General features: G+C 34.1%; 1 protein-coding gene across 2 annotated transcripts; it reads left to right on the top strand.

Moving 5' to 3' along the window:
• LOC106150947 (unconventional myosin-Ie) lies at positions 1–22,643 on the top strand. 2 transcript variants are annotated; one of them, XM_087002024.1, is made up of 30 exons: positions 1–181; positions 2,101–2,226; positions 2,497–2,589; positions 3,314–3,408; positions 3,773–3,860; positions 4,266–4,292; positions 4,766–4,855; positions 5,034–5,111; positions 5,305–5,389; positions 5,636–5,739; positions 7,213–7,345; positions 7,792–7,988; positions 8,391–8,558; positions 8,740–8,910; positions 9,129–9,209; positions 9,498–9,583; positions 9,734–9,815; positions 10,022–10,128; positions 13,287–13,385; positions 13,971–14,115; positions 14,592–14,706; positions 15,024–15,193; positions 15,348–15,407; positions 15,666–15,751; positions 17,505–17,654; positions 18,039–18,187; positions 18,574–18,705; positions 19,837–20,035; positions 20,240–20,421; positions 21,203–22,643. In XM_087002024.1, exons 1-30 carry the CDS (start codon positions 179–181, stop codon positions 21,277–21,279), a joined length of 3,378 nt encoding a protein of 1,125 aa, XP_086858150.1. In that variant the 5' UTR covers positions 1–178; the 3' UTR covers positions 21,280–22,643. The 2 variants fall into 2 exon arrangements, with proteins under 2 accessions (XP_086858150.1, XP_013379437.2); XM_013523983.2 differs by lacking the exon at positions 4,266–4,292.
• Positions 22,644–22,845: the final 202 nt, after the last annotated feature.

Below are 22,845 nucleotides of genomic sequence, written 5' to 3'. Positions count from 1 at the left end.
AGTTGAAACTTTTGCGCTTGCGCGAATGAGTAACACATTTCCGGGTGGGATAGCGACCGGGTGAAGTGATTCATTTTGCCAGCTTACTTCTTTAGTGGATCTCCAAAATATACTAAGCACTTATTGAGTAATTTTCTTTCGGGTTGGTTTGTTATCTGGAACTGATGAGAAAGGCAGGATGGTAAGATTTTAAATAGAGTTATATCTTTTGTGTGAAATATTTGTCCAGGGCAGGTGCCATATTTTTTTTTTTCATTTTGAACCATTACTTCCGCAAATAGAATTGTAGGAAATGGACAGGTACGTCTCATTATAATTGACATTTCCCCATAATTGACTACTTGTTTATTTTATGTAGGCAAAGGTTATTTTAAAAACCGTAGCGTCTTATTAAAATTTCCTGGCTGTGTCAGATAGACGAGATTTTTTTTTCTATTTCAGATTCTAGTTGATTGTAAGCACGTTTTGCCCAGACTATTGAATTGTAAAGACATTGATCAAAGTAATAGCAGTTTAGAAAAAAAACATCAAAAATGAAAGACTTCCATGTATAAGAAATATGTATTGCATAAGTAATAAATGGTCAATAGTTTAATCATTGAATGAGCTCAGTAGTTTTTAAGGGGTCTGCCATATAGATAAACGTCCTAATAAATATTCGTCACGATAGATACGTCTCTATACATACACGTCTCAATAGATTTATGTCTCGTTAAATTTACGCTACGATAGATCCACCAACAGATTCCTATAAACCCACATATCTTTAGATCCAAGTACCGCTAGATCCATCTATCTGGCATCGTAATCAGCTAAAATGCCGTTATCAACTTGAGATACAGGTATGAGGCTTTTGAGTGATAGTCTGACTGCGAGTACTGCCCCACTCAGTGATCTGACTTAATTACAACCTGATATTTATTACATATTATGTATTAGGTATGGTAAGCTCTAAAAAAGGCGCAAATTCCTTAGAAAACGAACCCAGGTAAACTGCATCTTTCCCGGACTTAATTTTACCAGTTCATTTTTGTTCGAAATCTTCAATCCGAACTGTCCAAAAGCACTTTTGCAATTAGTTTGAGTATCTAACGATGTCTTAAGATACTATGATCAGAATTCAATAGAAGTAGGCCTAAACAGATTCAAGTTCAGTCCGAATGCGGTGTCAAAAGAGGAAAACTGACTTCCCACGCCTGTGAAAAAAGAAATGAAAAGCGAGAGAGAGAAGAGCAAAGAGTATTGTTTTCATTTGGTGGTTAATCAGCTACCAGGACCAAGTTGAAAGGACCTAAAATACACACATGTAGAGACATGTTTACTTGTACTTCAAACTTACTCTCAGTCACCTAGCGAGCTCTGCAACTTTGGGAACAACGCAGTAATGTGGTCTGTAAAACTACCCAAAGTATGCAGGCGCAAACCCAACGCCTATTGACGTTATTTTTGCTCATCTAGCCGTAACTTCTACAGGTGTTCAAACAAGACATCCGATCTAGTAGTATAATAAATTGCTGAAGGGATTAATATGTGCACTGTCGTTTTAAAAAAGTGCATTTCATGTACTGAGTAGTATACCAACCATTTTGGGCAATAGTATACTTGTAATGGATCTATTGGTATTTGGATCTAAAAATATGTGGATCTATAGGTATGCGGATTTATAAGTATGTGGGTTAATGTAGACGTCGTATCTATAGGAACGCAAATATATAGGACAGTGGTAAAAAATCAGATCTATCGGTATTTAAATCTAAAAAGAGGTTTTTTCAGTTTTTCCTTTTTATATGTCCACGTTTTTAACGGGGTAGACTTTTTTAAACCGTATTACTTTTTTGTTGTAAATCTGGGTGACCTTTTCATTGTCACTTAAATATGTGTAAAATTTCTCATTAATTTAGCATTTAGTCAGAATCATGACAGATTAAACTCGATCAGATTATTTTTCAAAATTGAATGGATGGGATACATTTTTTTTAAATTTGAAATTAATTAGACAATACCTCTCAACAGCCTGCTTCAATTCTCATATCAGACCAAGTGAAAGTTAATTAAGAAATAATGATGATGTTTTCAATCCAATTTCTTTCTTTATTTCAGCCTTACCACTGGCAGAGTCACAATGTCAAGCAGAGTGGAGTGGATGATATGGTGTTGCTGCAGAAGATTGCAGAGGTGGCCATAGTTGACAACTTAAAGAAGAGATTTATGGATGATTGCATTTATGTATCCTTGTCAAAAGAATGTTCATTTAAGAATGTCTGAGTGTGGTGGTAGTGATAGGGGGAGGGGGAGGACACAGGGATATTATTTTATAGAATAAATTAACTACATCTTCTTATTTTCTAATCCTCCCATGCAAAAAAAGTGTACCCAGCTCTCCCTCTCTCCCTCCCTCTCTCTCTCTCTCTCTCTCTCTCTCTCTCTCTCTCCTTTTTGAATAATTATGTGTAAGTATTTGACGCCAAAGGAAGCATTTTCTTTAACCAAATACAGACATACATAGGCCCAGTGCTTATCTCTGTCAATCCATTCAAGCAACTCCCTGCTCTTTATGGAGATAAGATGATAGATCAGTATCAAGGGGCTGTAAGTATCTATAGGTTTACTGTAATATCTAGCATGTGTTATCATTGTCAGTAATAAGATATATGATTTAATTCAAAAACTTTTTGTAAAGGGTGATGTTTTAATAAATTTAAATAAGTTATGTCTTAATTCAACACTGCTTTTGGCAAAAGGATTTTTTGTTGAAGTCAGGTTTTTATGAGCATGCTGATATAGAATGTTGCTAACAGATGTCACATGATAAGCTATTATCAGGTAATACATTCAAAGATTTTTGTTATTCATTCGACGACAATTGCTTGTTTACTATATTTGAGCTGCTGTTTTAATTTTTTTCCTGAGCTACAATAAATGGCTTTCCTATCAAGTTTAAACACTCATAGCATATCAGGTGATAAATAACTTGAGGAAACTGGGTCATATTTTACAGAAGTATTCTTTGTATATCACAAATTATCAGGTAACATTATCCAAAGTGGGGATGTAAAGTGTAAGAAGGAAGTTGAGTATTCTTAGACCAATATGCTTGCATTGTGTGCACTTCTAATCAACAGACCTCAAAAACTTGACACGCTTTTCTTGATAACATGTACACATATAGTTAGAAAAGTTTCTCTTTGTTTTTCACTTTTCCAATTAGAACATGTTTATAAGATATGATTGCAAATAAAAATAAGAATGATGATAAATGATAAAATAATTATTGTAATAACTTTCCAGTTTTACCACCAAATTTCTCTTTCAGGCAGCCTATGAAAACCCTCCACATGTTTATGCACTCTCAGATAATATGTACAGAAACATGATGATTGACTTGGAAAACCAATGTGTTATCATCAGGTAGGATTTTGACAAAAATTATGTTTAAGATTTTAGAATTTTTTCCCCAGTGAAGGTACCTATGTCGTACAATAATATTTCACTTGTTTTACTAATTTCTTTGTCTTGTTATGCCTGATTACATAGAGATTATGGACATTATGGGTTGTTCCAAATACACATTAATTATTTCATGTAATGTATTTTTTTAATTTTTAATTTTATTATTATTATTATTTATTTATTTTTTTTTTTTTGATAAACTTTGTTTTATCTATATGGTCAGCAAACAGTATGATATAATAGAAAATAAAATCTTCATGGCATAGTTCATCTGTAATGCTGTGTAGTAATACAGTTTAAAGTTGATTGTGTTTATATTTAGTGGTGAGTCGGGTGCAGGGAAAACTGTGGCGGCCAAATACATCATGGCTTACATTGCCAAGGTGTCTGGAGGCGGCCCTAAAGTAAAGGTAAGTGATACAGATGTGCCTGTCTGGGGTTTTAGTGTGTTCTAATTTTACTTCCTGGTGCTATTTCAGCTTTTGTAGCTTGTAAACAATGAGTTGTGGTATTGTTTGTAGTCATATGTAGGTTAATTCTTTTGCCTTTTTCTCTTTTGGTTTTATGTATTTAAGTGATTAATTTGTACATGTGCTTATTTGTTTCTTTCATACTGCCATTTTTTTGTTTTGTTTTCTGTGCTGATATCTCTTCTTATATATTTAATCTTTTCATCTTTCTCTGCTTGTTTGTGTATTGGGCATGTAGTTTGATATATTGCTCATCTTTTGTTTCTGCTCATCTCATTAAGTAGTTTTGTGTGTTTCTTTGCATGTAAACAAGTTGCAGTTTCTTTATTTTCCCATCACTAATAGCATGCTGGCAGGGCTACATCATTTGCGGTATGTTTGGTTTTGGTAAAACTACCCTTGCTTAATGTTTTAATACTCTCTAGGGGTGCTTGACTCCTGTTTTCTTTCTTATTTCTGTGTTAATTCTACTAAGACTTTTGTTTACTCTTCACAGTAAAAGATAATTGAAGTGTTTTGTGAACACTAGTATCTAACTAAATGAAGTAACTTAAAGCACTTGAATGTCTTTAATTAGTATCTAAAAAAAACACACCTCAGTGGTTAAAAGTATGCTCCTTAACACCTAACTATAGGGAGTGCATTTTGTATTATGTTGATAACAGGGGTTTTATGACTAATTGGTTTATCTCTATTTGATTTTTACCTAATATTTGTTTTATCTTTTTAAAAATTCTCAGAAAAACACAGGCTTGATCAAACTTTGGATATTTTTTTAAGCATTTTTCAGAAATTGATAAATCATCATTTATGTAAGCATATCCTGCATATTTTTGTTACTTTAGCACGTAAAAGACATCATCCTGGAATCTAACCCACTTTTAGAAGCATTTGGAAATGCTAAGACAGTGAGAAACAACAATTCCAGCAGATTTGTAAGTATTCAGACTGACATATGTTAGTTCTTTTTAAATTATGTGAAGTAGGAATTTAAAAAAAGAATCACCTTTGTAAAATTTTGAATATTGATCTGAATATATTTTTAAAAGAATAGCATGTTAAATTAGGGACTAGCTGATGGATTTGAATAATACTTCAGTAATCTTATTTCAGGGCAAATATGTAGAAATACAGTTCAGTCGGGGTGGAGAACCAGATGGAGGAAAGATCTCACAGTTTCTATTGGAAAAGGTTATACTTTACATAAGCACCAAAAATAGTGAATGCTTTTGTGAACTTTAAATTATCTCCTGAAATTATTCCATAAGTAACTGTAAAAAGGAATCTAGTCGAAAGTCCAAGTGATTGCAGTTGTGTAAAATAAAATAAAATTTTGACAACATGTTTGATCTATATATTTACAAGGGTATTTTGAATTTTCCAGTCTCGAGTTGTCAGTCAGAATACGAACGAGAGGAACTTCCATATATTCTATCAGATCTGTGCGGGAGCAGATCCAGAACTACAAGGTACTGATTAAGTGGTGAATAGAAACATAGCTGGCTTGTGATTTTTGAATACAGATGGAAATGAAACAAATATGAAACATATTTTGTCAATGGTGCCGTCTCCCTCTCTCTCTCTTTTTCAGTATGTTTGAAAAGTTGAATTGTTCTATATTGTTCATATATTCTGGACAAAATAACTTCTATGTTTTGGGTGGGAGGAAGGCCTGTACATCTTATTTTATACTTATATTATTGCTCTCATTTCAGAATCTCTGGGAATTACCAATCCAGATTATTATTTTTACTTGAACCAGAGTGGCACATACCAAGTGGATGGCACTGATGACAAGAAAGAATTTGAAGATACAATGGTAAGAATTTTTTATATATCAATAAACCTGTTGATCTTCATATAATCAAGAGCAGAATTTTTTCTTTGCAAGTAGATGCAGTATATCAGCAATGACTATAAAAAAAAGAATAGAATTCACTTGACATTTGTGCACCTTTTTATCATTTTTTTGTTATGTGTTTATAATGCTGTTTATGTATTGAATTAAGAATATTGCAAGGTTTTATACTTGATCTTTTGAAACTAGATATGAATTCATTTTAGCAGTTATTGAATGCAGAATGTGATTTTAAAAAATCGATACATAAAGTGGAATTTTGGGATGGATATAGTGTCAGTGGTAATGAAGTACAAACATTTTTCATTGTCTCTATATGTTTTCACACTACACTCTGCAGGCTTTTAAAGATACCAGGGTAAGTCTGACAGCTGTTGCATGTTGTGTTAACAGGATATGATGTGTACAGTCAGCTGCACTGCTCTGCATTTTGGATTCCTGGTACTGAATGTTAGAGAGAATTTAGAAATCATTCTTGACATTAAAAAGCACATTGCTGTTTATTGCCTTTTATGTGACTAGGTATTAGTTAATAACATTCATTCAGAACACTTCCCTTGCTATATTCATGAAATGTCATTTTGGCTGATTATTAAGAGATGACTGTTGACTTTTTAAAAAATTATTTCATTAAGAAAGGATTGCCAACACCCTCCTTCTTAAATAAAAAGGGATTTATGATTTACCTAGTTTCCGGAATTTGATGATGCCCAGAATGTATTCTGCTGCTTTAATCCCAAAACAGCCATCGAAATGAAGTGATTCTCATAAAAATATAGCTTACTTCACATTTTACTTATTTTGTTGCAGTTGTTTTGTTTTTGCACATCAGTTTTCAGTGGACTGAGTGGTTGCTTTGTTTCTCAATTATTTTTTGCCGTTTTCTTACAATGTGTCCTTTAATGTGAACAGATGCATTGACTGTGATGCTTGGTTGGTTAAAGTAAGCTGAAGCAGAAATAAAACACAATGTGAAGGCTTTGTTCCCAGCACACAGCATGTTCATGCATCTCAGAGGTCTGGTGGTAAACACAAATGTTACCTTATTTCCCATTTTATTACAGTTCACTTATAGGAATGCAATTTCTTCAGACATTTATAAAGTAGGATACTCTACTATAATTATGAAGCTCTAGAGATCAGTGTTTGCTGTACTCTATATCAGATTTGTCAAAATTTTAGTGGGGTTGTGTTCCTTCTAGTTGTGTCATTCTTAATGCTAGACAGCTATGTCATAGGTTTGAGTGGCAGTGCTTGCTGTTAGCAGATGGAGTCATATATCATTTATAATTGCAATACATTCAATTTCAGACTTTTGTGTTGAATGTAAAACAAAGTATCAGACACCTCCGTGATAACTAGTAATGTATCCAGTGTGCAGACTGTGCTCTAATGTCACCAGATGATATGATCGGTTGTTTGTGTTTCTTCCAGCATGCTATGTCAGTGATGGGGATGGATGAAGCCACACAAGTAAATGTGTTGACCATAGTGGCAGGCATTTTGCATCTTGGCAACATCAGCTTTGTTGAGGATGGAAACTATGCAAAAGTGGAGAATACTGAATGTAAGAGGCTGTATAAAGACTTACTTAAAATGACTGTAGAGCTTTTTTGGCATTGACATAATTTTTTAATTGAGCGAAAAACTTCAAGTATGGCCAAATTAAAACTTGTAATTTGTGTACCATCATTTCAACTTTGATGACACTGGATAAATATAATCAAAATTGAGCTTTATGAATACTTAGTTTTTATATAAGAAATTAATCCGGAGTACCTAAAATTTAAGGTTTATAGATATGCCTTCATGTCAGGGCTCTCCCCTAATTGGAAAAGATTGAATGTGTACACAATTTCCCAAGAACCTAACTACACTAAACATGTAGTGTGCCTGAAGGAGGTATTGTCATGGATTTTGATTAATGTGATTAGGAATTCTTAAAAAGTTTCATATTTTGTCAGATAATAATGGTACATGTATGTTGGAATCACGATATCATATTCAATTCAGTCCTGGATTTCCCGGCCTATCTTCTTGGTGTGGACAAAGAAGACCTGAACACCAAGCTGAAGAGCCGTGTGATGGACAGCAAGTGGGGAGGAAAGACAGAAACCATCAACCTGACCCTGAACACAGACCAGGCTGCCTACACCAGAGACGCACTGGCAAAAGCACTATATACAAGGCTGTTTGATTATTTAGTAGCGGTAAGCATTCTTCATGCTGCCTCTTGTATATCAACACAAAAACTGATACAGAAACTGATGCTATGCACACAATAGTATTGCCAATTTTATCCAAATGCTGATTTCAATTTCCTTTGGCTAAAAAAATGTAGAAATTATTTTAGGACTATATAAATATTTGATTTAATCATTTTCTTTTACCACCGAAGTGCTAAAAAATAAGTTATTTAACTAAGAAAGAAATTGTACTAGAATGATGCCAGTTATGGCAATCTTATCTATTTGTGCCTAGATGTAAATTGTGTTTTTAGATGTAGAAGAGACATTGGTGCCATTTCTTATCTATTATTAATGCTGCATTATACACATTGATAATGTGACTGAGTGACTGAACTGTGTGGATACCATGTTTCTTCAATACAGAGAACAAATGGAGCCATGGTGAAACAAAGAGAAGAAATAAACATTGGCATCCTTGACATTTATGGATTTGAAATCTTTCAAAAGAATGGTTTTGAACAGTTTTGCATCAACTATGTCAATGAAAAACTGCAGCAGATTTTCATAGAGTTGACTCTCAAGGCAGAGCAGGTATGTACACACAAAAAAAATTAAATATAATATATAAAGATGAAATGATAGTTGCTGTATATATTTCATGTCACATTTTATGACATTTTACAAACTTTTCATAAGGATTTTGGTATCATTTTTGTATGTTAAATCAACAAATGTGAAATTGAAAATCGCTATTTTGAATTACTATTTATAGGAGGAATACATCCAGGAAGGCATAAAATGGAATTCCATTGACTACTTCAACAACAAGATAGTGTGTGATCTCATTGAGTCAAAGAGTCCTCCTGGTATTATGTGTGTACTGGATGATGTCTGTGCTACATTGCATGCTGTCAGTGAGGGAGCAGATATGAAGCTATTACAGGTAAATTTGGTCCAATTTGAATCTTTGAAATTGTTTTTGCAGCATCTCTACTTTAGAGTGTTCAGTGAAAACTTATCAGCCAGTCAACTGAATCCTTATTTTAGTTAAAAGGATTTTCTCAAAGTTTCATGTGTTTGTCATGATACTGTATTGAGTTTTTTATGAGTGAGTTTGAAAGTTGTTTTTCCTGTTGATATCATATGTGTTTTTTTTTCCAGAAACTTCAAGCAGCAGTAGGAACACATCAGCATTACCAAGGCTCCAATATAGGATTTGTAATACACCACTATGCTGGCAAGGTAGGATTGCTTGCTATCCAGAAACAGAGAAGGCATTAAATGTGGAATCCTGTGGTTATTATGATATGAATGCCAGTCACACCACCTCATTTATAAATTATAATTGTTAGCATTTTTGTAACTGGATTTTACACATTTGAAACAGTGGTAAACTTTTTTTAAAGAGATTGAAATGTGTATCTTTACATTTGTCTTTGTGTGGGTTTAATCAGCTGCAGCAGTTTTATTAACACAAGATATCACAACAGAGGTAGTAATATTGTCTTATGATATTTTTTTCCTTACAAGGTTTCCTATGATGCAGAAGGTTTCTGTGAGCGTAACAGAGATGTCCTCTTCCCAGATTTGATACAGCTGATGCAAAGCAGTGAAAAGTGCGTATACCATGTAGAGAAAACGGACCGTATTGCAATGCATTTAGTAATCTTGAAATATCTTAGTCTGAACACCGGAATTTTGTTTAATTCTTCGAAATCTGTTTAAAGCAAATTATCTTACAGTGTCCAATTTGCTTGGTTTTTCAGTGAATTCATTGCCAGTCTTTTCCCAGAGGATGTTAGCTCTACCACACGTGGCCGTCCTACTACTGCAGGCAGTAAAATCAGGGTGAATGTTTACCTTGCTTGAAGAAATCTAGTTCGTGTAATGCACATTGGAAAAAAAATAATAACTTGTGAATGAGCACACACAAACACACACACACACTTACACACATGCTCTCACACACACACTTGATGCTGAGAAGTCTCTAGATAAGGTTCTAATTATAACAATAATTATTGAGATATTGTCTTAACTGTTTTGTATCCTAGACTCAGGCCAACCGTCTTGTAGATACTTTGATGAAGTGCACCCCACATTATATAAGGTGTATCAAACCAAATGAAACCAAGAGAGCACATGACTGGGAAGACAGCAGGTATTGATAAGTTTTTTTTAATTAATTCAATTACCACCCAAATTTTTGTGATATTTATGTATAGGAATAGAATTTATACATCACTTAAGTGTTTTACCAATATGCTGTTAAATTTTATATGTTTTTTTTTTAATCTGAAGAAAGTGCTGGTTTATAGATTTAATAAAATATTTCATTTTCAGTATTATTGTACCACCAGCGTTAGCGCTGGCGGTACACATGGTTTCGGTCCCGTCCGGATCGTTCCGCCGGCTCTGCCGGCTCCGTTGGCTCCGCCCGACGGCTACCGTTACCGCTTCTCCTCCTAGACGGTAAGGGCCCCCATACCCATCTCATGGATTTAGGTCACCTATAATCTCAACTCGTTCCACGTAAAATTTGGGCTTTGTCGGTATTGGGGTCTGGGTGTGGCACTCATTGCAATGCACCCTTGTCTAAAAATGGCAAAATTAAATGCTAATTATCTACCCTACGGAAGGAGTTATGGGAAAAATTTCTATAGACAGCTTTCCAAAAGTCATATGTGTAGATTTCAAATATACCCTTGGATTTGACCTTTGACCTTTACTTCAAGGTCAAATGGGCCAAAATTTTCAAAAAAATGAAATTTTTTACGAAAAAAATTTTTTTTGCCCTGTTTTTCAGACACCACACAGACTTAACCAATAATATTATTGGAAAGTGTTACCCTTCAGGTCATCTTTCATCTCCATGAATTTGGGGTCAATCGGTGCATTTTCACGGGAGTAGCGGCCATAAGATACCGAAACTGAAAACTGTCTCTAATTCGGGAACCGTTAATGCTAGAGACCCATTCTTTTTTGCATTTTGTAGAGCATGTAAAGCCCAACACTGGAGGTGGTCTCGGTTTTTTTGTATTCCATACGGTTTTCGAGTTACGCTGTATCAAAAAGTACATATTAGTGGTAAAAGCAAAATGTGCAGTACGGTAATGGATAATAAATTTTGAACTCTGGAAAAATAAAACATAAGGCTTGGCAAAGCAGACAACTTGTGTTCAAAAATGACATTATTTCATCAAATTTGAACTTCTGAAACTTCAGAGCACCTCCTATTTCAAGAATTTTGACCAAAATGACATTTTCTTTATTTTAATTAATTTTTTCTGTACGAAATTTAAGGCACATTATGGTAACTCCAAAATTATAACATTTAGTCCCTTATATCTCCAAAACTGGCAGAGATAGGTCCATAGTTACTATTGAAGTTGAATAGGAAGTCATATACTGGCAATCTTCCTATGACCTTGAAAGTGACCTTTGACCTACTTTTCACCATGAACTGAACTTTGCAAATTTTTCTTCCCTTTTATCTCCAAAACTGGCAGAGATAGGTCCATAGTTACTATTGAACTTGAATAGGAAGTCATATACTGGCAATCTAAATGTGACCTTAAAATTGACCTTTGACCTACTTTTCACCATAAACTGAACTTTGCAAAATTTGCTTCCCTTTTATCTCCAAAACTGGCAGAGATAGGTCCATAGTTACTATTGAAGTTGAATAGGAAGTCATATACTGGCAATCTTCCTATGACCTTGAAAGTGACCTTTGACCTACTTTTCACCATGAACTGAACTTTGCAAATTTTTCTTCCCTTTTATCTCCAAAACTGGCAGAGATAGGTCCATAGTTACTATTGAACTTGAATAGGAAGTCATATACTGGCAATCTAAATGTGACCTTGAAATTGACCTTTGACCTACTTTTCACCATAAACTGAACTTTGCAAAATTTGCTTCCCTTTTATCTCCAAAACTGGCAGAGATAGGTCCATAGTTACTATTGAACTTGAATAGGAAGTCATATACTGGCAATCTAAATGTGACCTTAAAATTGACCTTTGACCTACTTTACACCATGAACTGAATTTTGCAAATTTTGCTTTCCTTTTATCTCCAAAACTGGCAGAGATAGGTCCATAGTTACTATTGAACTTGAATAGGAAGTCATATACTGGCAATCTAAATGTGACCTTGAAATTGACCTTTGACCTACTTTTCACCATGAACTGAACTTTGCAAATTTTGCTTTCCTTTTATCTCCAAAACTGGCAGAGATAGGTCCATAGTTACTATTGAACTTGAAAAGGAAGTCATATACTGGCAATCTAAATGTGACCTTAAAATTGACCTTTGACCTACTTTACACCATGAACTGAATTTTGCAAATTTTGCTTCCCTTTTATCTCCAAAACTGGCAGAGATAGGTCCATAGTTACTATTGAACTTGAATAGGAAGTCATATACTGGCATTCTAAATGTGACCTTGAAATTGACCTTTGACCTACTTTTCACCATGAACTGAACTTTGCAAATTTTGCTTTCCTTTTATCTCCAAAACTGGCAGAGATAGGTCCATAGTTACTATTGAACTTGAATAGGAAGTCATATACTGGCAATCTAAATGTGACCTTAAAATTGACCTTTGACCTACTTTACACAATGAACTGAATTTTGCAAATTTTGCTTTCCTTTTATCTCCAAAACTGGCAGAGATAGGTCCATAGTTACTATTGAACTTGAATAGGAAGTCATATACTGGCATTATAAATGTGACATTAAAATTGACCTTTGTCCTACTTTTCACCATAAACTGAACTTTGCAAATTTTGCTTCCCTTTTATCTCCAAAACTGGCAGAGATAGGTCCATAGTTACTATTGAACTTGAATAGAAAGTCATATACTGGCAATCTAAATGTGACCTTGAAATTGACCTTTGACCTACTTTTTATCATGAACTGAACTCTGCTAATTTCTTTCTCTTTTAACTTCAAACTTGACAGAGATAGGTCCATAGTTACTCTTGAACTTGAATAGGAAGTCATATACTGGCAATTTACTGTGACCTTGAAATTGACCCTTGACCTACCTTACGAAGAACTTAAATTTGATTGTACCATATATATTTTTTGCAATAGTTTAAAAATTCTTGTTGATTGCATTTTTACAGCTTGTCAAGCACAAAACTGGTGGCTGTGTCCCTTATTTTGTGTATGTGGGGGTCTATACGAATGCGCTTGCTCCAGCTGGTGGTACAATATTCGGAGGCGGTATCGCCTCTCTGATCCTCTAGTTAAAATTGTTTTAGGTGTAGCAAAGCCAAGTTGTATATAGACTGTTTTTCACTATTTTAGGGTGAAGCATCAAGTGGAATACCTTGGTCTCAAGGAGAATATTAGAGTCAGAAGAGCAGGGTTTGCATATAGAAGACCATTTGGGAAGTTCCTCAAAAGGTATGTTTACCCATTTAAAGGTTTCTGTTTCAGTGCCAGATTAAAATCTAAATTTATTAATTTCTAGCATTTGAAATATTGTTTGTGTTAAGGTGAACAGTAATTTGAAAAATGAGTGTAAAGGTTGACATCCATTCATTGTGTTGTGCTGCTTGAATCCTAACAATCCTCCCAGTGATTTTTGCTTCATTATATATTCAGTCCAAGTGTTACTGTTGTTTTGTCAATAAATTATTGTGAAAAAACTAATCTAACAGAGAATGAGTTAGTCAAGATATTTTGTCCTTCTTGAATTGAATATGAACATTTGGTGAATTGATGCCTCTGTGGCCCTTATAAAATGCATGTAGCAAAACTGATGAATCTTTAACAGAATAAAGAAGGGAAAATACAGAAAAAGTCATTTTGGAGTGGAGGCTAGCAGAGTTTACGTAAACATTAAAGAATGCTCATTCTTCCCTAAAGTATTCCAGAAACAAATATAAAACTTGGCAGTATATTCATGACCATCTCTGTAGTTTGTGTGACCTTAGTGATGCCTAGCATGTCCCAGTAGGCACTAATGCTGCTTGTCTGCGTGTTCAGGTATGCTATTCTAACCCCTGAGACCTGGCCCCACTGGAGAGGAGATGACAAGAAAGGCGTGGCTCACCTGATGAACTCGGTCCATATGGACTCAGATCAGTGGCAGCTGGGGAAAACCAAAGTCTTCATCAAGAACCCAGAATCGGTATTGAATTAATTCTGAAATGGTTATTGTGTTATATCTGATTTAGCATGGCTGTTCATACCCGGTTAAGCTTGCACCTTCATTTGTTCTATATTTTTTATCCTTATTCACTTGTTAGTGAACACACACATATACATAAAGATATGAGCTTGGTACATAATTATTCAAATTAATGACATTGCGCTATATGAAACTGCCCCCCATATGCTACAAATATGGATTTCTGCTGAATCATTTATTACCTGCATCCCATGTATTACAGCACATGCTTTTAGTTTACCCTTACAATAGATTCAAGTCTTGTATTTTGTTATATCCTTGCCATCATTTCTTAAAAATTTGCATTAAGATGCTTAACAGTATTCATAGAAAATAGAGCAACTCACTTTTTTTTTTTCAAAAATGGATACAGTTTTTGAAGTAATTGTCTGTGAAAGGAGACTTTGTCACATGCTATTTTTGTTGTTTTCATAAAGTTGTTCTTGCTGGAGGAAGTTAGGGAAAGAAAATATGATGGCTATGCTAGAACTATCCAGAAGGCATTCAGAAAATACAATGCCAGGAAATTCTATGTCAAACTCCGAGAACAGGGTAAAGTTATTTCTTGTTTAAAAGTCTTATAATCTGTCATTATTTTTTTCATTTAATGTTTGATTGTACCCAACTATATAAAATTAAGAAAATTGAGAAGTGCTTTCAGAGATTTATTTTAATGAGTATCAAGAACAGTGGGACAGGGAGGGGTGTGCTGTTCTCTTCATGCCTGCATGCACGTGTATGTAAGTCAAGTCAAGCAACATGGACATCCTTTCTATAATCTTACATCTTCATAAAATCATACATCTATCAGTGCATAGGGTTTGCTTGTTTTTGTTCATGTATTTAACCAGTTTCCCCCTCTATTTTAGCCTCAGATCTGTTGCTTAATAAAAAAGAGAGGAGACAATACAGTCTCAATCGCAACTTTGTGGGGGATTACATAGGGCTGGATGACAACCCGGCCCTCAGAGCTCTGGTTGGCAAGAGAGAAAGGATAGAGTTTGCCAATACTGTGACCAAATATGATAGGAGGTTCAAGGTAAATATTGTATGAAATATGGTTGAAGGTGAATTTAATTAATTTTCTAGTTATAATTATTATTATTATTATTATTATTATTTTTTTTTTTTTTTTTTTAATTTTTTTTTTTTTTTTTGCTAAAAATATTCATTTATTCTTCTTGGAATTTTAGACAGCCAAAAGAGATTTGATAGTAACATCAAAAGGAGTTTACCTAGTAGGCAGAGAAATGGTGAGTTCAGTCAATTATAAGAAAGCACCCATTTGACAAAATGACATTTCAACTTTTAAATCTATAAATTTATCCTAGCCAAGTTGGATATGCTTACTTTTTGTAAACTATAACTTTCTTTCTCAATGACAAAAAATCCACAAGAATATTAATATTATCTCCTTATAATTGCAAAGAAAAAGTGATTTTGTCATTATTTCCTGTTAGTTAAATAATATTTCTAGATAATTTCTTTTCAAATTAATTTTTTTTAACCAGGTCAAGAAAGGGCCAGAGAAGGGCCAGCTGAAAGAGGTGGTCAAGCGACCATTGGAAATGGAAATGATAACTGGAGTGGCACTGAGGTATTGTATCCCTTTTTTTTTGTCCATTTGACTTGAATTAATGTGTTGCTCAGTGGGAAAAATATGAAGTTAAATAACAAACTGACTGTTTTCTTGTTGTTCTCTTTAAATAGTAGAAAATGTGATTTTAACACTTGTAGCAATGCATTGTAAAGAAAGTAAAATAATTTTACAGTAGATTTTTATGCTTAATTTTAAAATTTTATGATAAACTTTATATTGCAACTTTATTTAAGAACTTGACTTTATGTCTAGCCTTTTACCTTAGACATTTAACAGAGCTCATGCTAAACATTATATTTTCATAAATTGGGGATAAAGTTGGTAGAACAGGAATATTATTATTATTATTTTTTTTTTATTATTTTTTTTTTTTTGTCATAAGATTCCATTAATTTTGATGCTTTAGTTCAGTCTGATTATGATGTCAGTACTAATTACTGAAAAAGTGAAATGCGACATGTTGAATTGTGTTATGATTTTGACAGGAGCAATAAGGGGCGTTTCTTTTAGACAAATAGTAGGTGACTTTTTGACTTAATTATATCAGATAACAAATAACAATGATAATAATAATGTCTTTATGGTTTCTCTTTAATTTTTAATTCTTAATTCTTATAAAAAATTTGAGCAACAAAATAATTGATTTATTTCTAAATGTTCATTTGGTACAGTTTATTAGTAAGGATAATTACTGTTTAGGATACTTATGATATCATAGCAATTGCCATTTATTGTTTAGTATATGATAGGCAAAGGAATTTTTGGCTACATATTTATTTGTTTAATGTTTTCATGCCTCTAAATTAAAAATTTTATAACATTGATTTTTGTAATTTTAACTTAATATTAGCTCCCCCAGACTTCTGCTAAGTACTGTTTTTCTTTTGCCATGGTAATCATGAAAAACCTGCAGGCTGCAGAGTCTAAAGGCTTTCTTGAATTGTACTTTTGTCAGAATTGTTTACAATCAAGTGTTACGTTACAGAATAGAATTAAACATTGGCAGTGACTTATTGTTCCAAAGTCAACAATGTAACCTTTGTATGGCAACTTTTGCTGGTCATAGTATGGCTGATACTTTCCAACAATTTGTTTGTATACTTGTGAATGTCAATTCATTCCCTGCAGTTACAACAATGACACATTATTCACATGAAGGAGTCATAATTAACCTTAGCTTTATGCAGAATATAAGTAAAGGAACTGTAGGTTGTAGTGCTTATGGCTGTTGAATTAACACAAGGCTACAATATGAGTAGTACAATTGTATATTTGGGTATCACATTACAAGGAAACCAAACCACTAGTTTATTAGTGATGAAGCAAACAGAATCAGACTCAGTTTTGAAAGTTCTGTATAACAAGAATGGTGTGGAACAAGAATGTTTTGGGATTATGTAGTTGATTACTTGTTAGTTTACCAGTATGATAATAATGACTTCGGGAGTTAAGACTCTTCCACGGTGTGCAGTGTAAGTACATTATGAATATGGTGTTGAATTTAAGTTAAGGTTCAGTTAAATAGGGACTTAAGAGATGCTCATGGAAAACTCATTGATGCTTTGTAGTATCTAAGTATTATTAATAAAAAAAAGGATTAAGGGCGGTGACTGGCTACTTTTGCTGCTGAAATTTTAGTGAAAGTTTCACGCCACAGAATTATGACATGAATTTTGTAAGAAAAAGTGGCCCTTTGGTTTCTATTACTCTTGTGCTAATTTTTTATTTCTGATTTTTTAAAAATTTTCAGCACAATGCAAGATGACTTCTTTATCATCCATGTTCAGAATGATTACAGCAGTTTACTAGAATCAGTCTTTAAAACAGAGTTTCTGACTGCTTTGTCTAAAAAATACAAGGAGAGGACACACAAAGAGTTGAAAGTAGAGTTTAGTGATACGTGAGTATCAAATTAAATTCATGTAGCCATTTTACAATAATACTCTCTATGAGTCACCAGAGTTTGTAGTTGTGCCAAAATAGAAATATATTTAGTTTAAAGTTCACTTGAACACTAACAAATTGAAATAATTTCGGATTGTATTAACTTAAATAAGTAATGCAGTTGTGCAATGGCATCTATGTGATCCACTGTCAAAGTAATGCATGATAGATATATACATGTACATTTTATGTGTAAAGCAAAAATTATTATATTAGTCATGTTTTTTTTTTAATTCAGAACCAGAATAGATATGTTAAACATGAAGGAACTTCAGCAACTTGAGAAGGAAATGACCATAATTCAATACTGTTTAGAAAATGAAGATATGTATTATTTTAGGTTAGAATTTCCTGTCAAAAAGGAAGGATGGGGTGGTGGTGGAAAAAGAACTGTGAAGTTTGTGAAAGGAAATGGCAATGCTGCGCTGCTCAAACCCTCAGGGAAAGTTCTCACAGTATCAATTGGACAGGGACTTCCAAAGAACTCCAGTAAGAACTGATAATTATGTTTGAATTTTATTCATTTTAAAGTTTGTATGAAACCTAAGCAAAAATATCAGTCAGATACTAAGGACTATGAAAGAGGATTCTCCTATCTGCCACTGTCAGTTAGTCAAAACGTATTTGTCTTTTATTCAGTTGTCTGATACAACAATGTAACAAAATGTAAGAAGTAAATGAGCAGAAATGTTCATTAACTTGGTAGTTGGATCATAAATGAAAACATCATCTCACATCAGTCTGATGAAGCCGTATGTCCAGGTTGGTCATAAGCTAACAGTATGAAAGTTGTTGTGTTGGATAATTTTCATTTAATGTAAGATGTAATTTGAAAAAAAAAACAGTTATTGTAATTATTGTTTGTTTGAATCCAGGGCCAGGCAATGTAAACCTCCCCGTGCAGATGACAGGAGGTAGGGCCAACTACCGTCCAGCTGGTCCAGGCCGGGCAGCTCCTCCCCCTCCCTCCAGCCATCCCCCTAGCAGACCAGCCCCTGGACCTCCAGGTAGACCCACAGTGCAGTCATCTCATGCTTCTAGGAATACACCTGTGCAACTAAGTCAACCAGCAAGAGCTTCTACCAAGGCAGCCTCCCACCCTCCAAACCTGTTGAAAACTCCAGGCCAAAACCATGGCAGAACTGGTGTTAAAACGCAACCAAAATTGATTCCTAAAGTTCAGACCAGAAATGATCAAAAAGATATTTCTTCTGTTCCAAACCCTTCCCCTTCATCATACCCTGTTACAAGCTTTGAGTATAATCCTGTCACACTGCACAGAATCAATTCAACATGCCCTCCTCAACCTCCTCCAAGGAGCCTAGCACCACAACAGCCCCGTATCTCCACCTCAAGCACAAGTCCTGCCAGATCTGCTGGTAGAAGGCCTGATATGGTTTATAATGTGTAATATCAGTGAAATCAGGTGTGAAAGTAGACTCTAATGTTGTTTGAAAATTGACCTTTACTCTTGAGTCATTTGTACTTTTATCTCCATTGTTCAGTTAAATTGTGTATTTCTTAAATGAAATGGACATTTTAAACTTGATCACAACATGAAGCACATAGGATGTTTTAAGAACATTAACTTTTTGTACTAGTAACTTTTTATAGCAAATTATATATGTATATATATTTATTGTCATTATACTGTTAAGACTGATAAATGTAGTGCATATTAACTTCATATGTCCATCTGAAAATAAATGTTTCTAATGCCATTTTCTTTTTCTCTTTCTTCCCTTTTCTTTCATGCTTTTACTCTCCATTTCTTTGGGCATTTCACCTCTCTGGCTTCTTTGGTTTTCATGTACCTTTGTGTACTATCTCTGTTTTCTTTGCAACCTAACATTATTCAATTCCGAATATTTTGCTTTTAAATGTGTGGCTTTTGTCTGACATAATTGCTCGTTTCTTCTACCATTTTACCTGCTAAATGCATGTTTCTGTTCTTTTCTTCAATTCTCATGTGTGATTATACACTCACTCCACCCTTGCTTCAATTTTTTCTCAATCACTCGTATTACTTCTGTACTTTTGTGTTGCTCTGCATGGTTCTGTTATGCATTACTTCCTTAAAATCCCTACCTGCATGGTGCTCTGTGTTCTTGCTTTGCGTTCTGTCCTGTCAACACCAGGTTATCCACCACCACCGGTGCACAGCAGTAATGGCAACTTGAGGTCTGCCAAGAGGACATCTCGGAGAGTTTCTTCCTCTTCTGACAAGTCTCCGTCCCTGCCCAAAGAGGGAGCACAGAGGCTGGCCAGGCAGATCAACCAGGCAGTGAGGAATAATGATGAAGAATTCATGAAGACACCTGAGGCAGGAGTGGCTGGGTAAGTTAATGCCTCATTGGAGGAGATTGGTTCAGTGTCATTTTGTGCATTTCCTCAAATGTAATGAATTTTACATTAATGATTTTAGTTTTAACAGAGAATATTGAGTGGGAAATGCTAATTAATTAATCAGCAAACAAGAAAAAATAAGAAATGTGTTTCACAGTTCCAAGGTGTGTATTAATGATGATTCCCTATTTTTAGCATTCAGAGATTGAATAGCAGAAGTAAACGCCCTGCCCCAGGAGCCGGTCGGCCCAAGCCGAAACCCAATCCTAAACCTAAACCCTTGCTGCCCGAGTGCAGGTGTCTATATGCTTACGATGCTCAGGACACAGATGAACTAAGCTTCAATGAAGGAGATATTATATCTCTAATAAAAGAAGGTAAATTGTAGTTTTGGGTTATTTCTTGGGGTTTCGCACCTGCTTGTAAAAGCAAAAGCAGTAAGCAGAATACGAGTCTTCCAAGATAAAACTAAGACTGTCATCACTGCATGAAATCATAGGAGTGTAGAAAATGTGTGATAGAATCTGCTTGAGGGGGAACCTTTTAGTCTGCCATTATCACACTCTCCTCTAAATGGCTTAAGCTTGCTTGATTTCATGCCAAGTCACAAGATTTTGGGCTATCTTGGATGATTCCCTTTAGTTTCCTTTCTGTTAGTTTACCATGGATTACATGTAATGATGTCATTTGACTAAAATATTTAACTTAAAGATAGAGTGGTCTACAGAAGCTTAGTTTTGTACGATTATCTGTCACTCAAGGCATTATACCTGGAACCTAAACTTGCTCTTATTTTAATAGAAGTAAGAGCATATGAAAAATGTAGACAATGTTTTTTTCAAAGAGCATACGAAAAATGTAGACAGTGTTCAGTGTTCCAAAGAAAAAATAAAGGGCCCCATTTTAACAAGCCTGGTTTCTTTTTCACCAGTCTGAAAAAAATGATGGCAATTTTATAAGACAAGAAATTCTGTTTTCAAAATGCCTTATATCTTTTGTAGATAAGTATTTTACAAAGAAAGAAATGTAGAAGGTAAAAACCAATGTAAGCTCTATTGGTACTTTTGTGTATCTTGTAGTTTGTGTGTTGTTGCTATAGGTATGTTTGTATAGGATGTTATTCAACAAATAAAATCTATGTTTGTCCTTTATTTCCAGATCCTCAGGGCTGGTGGACAGGACGCCTGCGTGGAAAGGAAGGTCTATTTCCGTCAAATTATGTGGAGAAAATATGAACCAGGCAGAAAGACTGGGAGGTGTTGAAATTCTAATACCTTAAGGTGATAGTGAACAGATTGGTGCCAGTATTCATCACATCAAAGGCTTAGCTGGCCATAGAACTAAAGAAATATATGGATGAATTAGGACATACAGATTTGTTAAGAGAGCCTCAAAAAAGTATTAAGTTCAACCCAGGTGGTTTATGAGATGAAGAAGATGGCAATCTAAGCATTCAGAGAGATATCCCTAGTTTGTCAGTTATTTAAGTTCACATACATAAGAGTCATCTTAATTGTAAACACTTATTTCATGTTTATTAACAAATGAAACTAGTCCATTTGCAACATTCATTCCAATCATATGTAGCAAAGGTCTCAGATGCCCCAAAGGGAATGTATCAGTAGGTATTTATAGTATACATGTGGATGTGGGGTTTTGATAAAGACAGTTTTAATCATAATACAAAAGGATATGATTGAAGTGCTATACCAATCTAAGTGCCATGTAAAAATCTAAAATCCTAAGTGCATGAATTTTGGATGTGGATTTTTTTTAGCCTTTAACTGTGCAAGCAAAAATTCTAATACTTTAAATATGGTAGCATTTACAGTAGGCAGATGTTGGTAAATAGCTGAGATATCATTGTAGTCAGAAGGCTTTCTTTTTTTTCCACAGAGAATAGAACAAAACTGCATACTTTTATGGCTTATGAACTTCTTACATTGCAGTGTCTTTGTACCTGTTACATTAGTTGAAAGAAGAAATTCCAAGCATATTTTACCTTGCAGTTTTCTCCTGTGTTTATATGAAAAAGTCTGTAACAGCATTACAGGACCACAGACATTGTTGTTGATGATGCAGCAGTTTGTTAACTTGTTTTCTGCTGACACAATGTTTTGACAAAAATAAGTGATGTATATATATATATAAATATATAAAATTATTTGTACTTTATACAGTCTCATTAATATTTTGTAAGCTAAAGACTTGTTATTGCTTTTTAATGAAGTGACTTCAGTTTCATATAGATATGTTATAATATCAGCTTAAAAGCTTATGATGCTAATATATATGTTCAGCATTGCTTCAGCATTGAGATGTCCATTTCTCAATATCATGATTCAAATGTGAATGTAAAATCAACACAAAGTGTTCATGTCAGTGATAAGGAACAGAAATAATTGTTTTTCTTTTTATCAGATAAAAGAGGGTGAGAAACAAATTAGTTAAAATGTGATAATGGCCAAGTTATATATGATGTTATTCTAGTGCACATTCCAAGATCCTGGTACACAAATTGTTATACACAGCAACTTTATAGCTCTCTATTTATTTTCCCTTTAATGTAAAAACTTGTAATAAATTAAACAGAGGAGTATTTTGTTTGTAGTTGTTTAAATACTTATCTTATTCAAAGCAATACAAGGTCAATACACTATGGGAGGCCGTGATTCTCTGAAAAGTGAATGAGGACATTGGGCCATACTTACAAAAAAAAAAGGGAAGGGCTCTTTTTTTATCTGTGCTTGTTGATTACTACATCAATACAACATATGAAGTTGAGGAATGACAGTAAATGG

This window comes from Lingula anatina, chromosome 1, assembly GCF_051362555.1.
Source record: "Lingula anatina isolate TDL-2025a chromosome 1, LinAna3.0, whole genome shotgun sequence".
NCBI lineage: Eukaryota > Metazoa > Brachiopoda > Lingulata > Lingulida > Lingulidae > Lingula > Lingula anatina.
Note: the sequence above shows the minus strand (reverse complement) of the source record. Positions and strands in the feature narration are given on the sequence as shown.

Bases quoted from the DNA above. Each gene is read 5' to 3' on its own strand.
- LOC106150947 (XM_087002024.1), top strand. The intron at 7,989-8,390 runs GTAAGCATTCTT...TCTTCAATACAG, and splicing joins TGTTTGATTATTTAGTAGCG to AGAACAAATGGAGCCATGGT. The intron at 9,584-9,733 runs GTGCGTATACCA...TTGGTTTTTCAG, and splicing joins CTGATGCAAAGCAGTGAAAA to TGAATTCATTGCCAGTCTTT.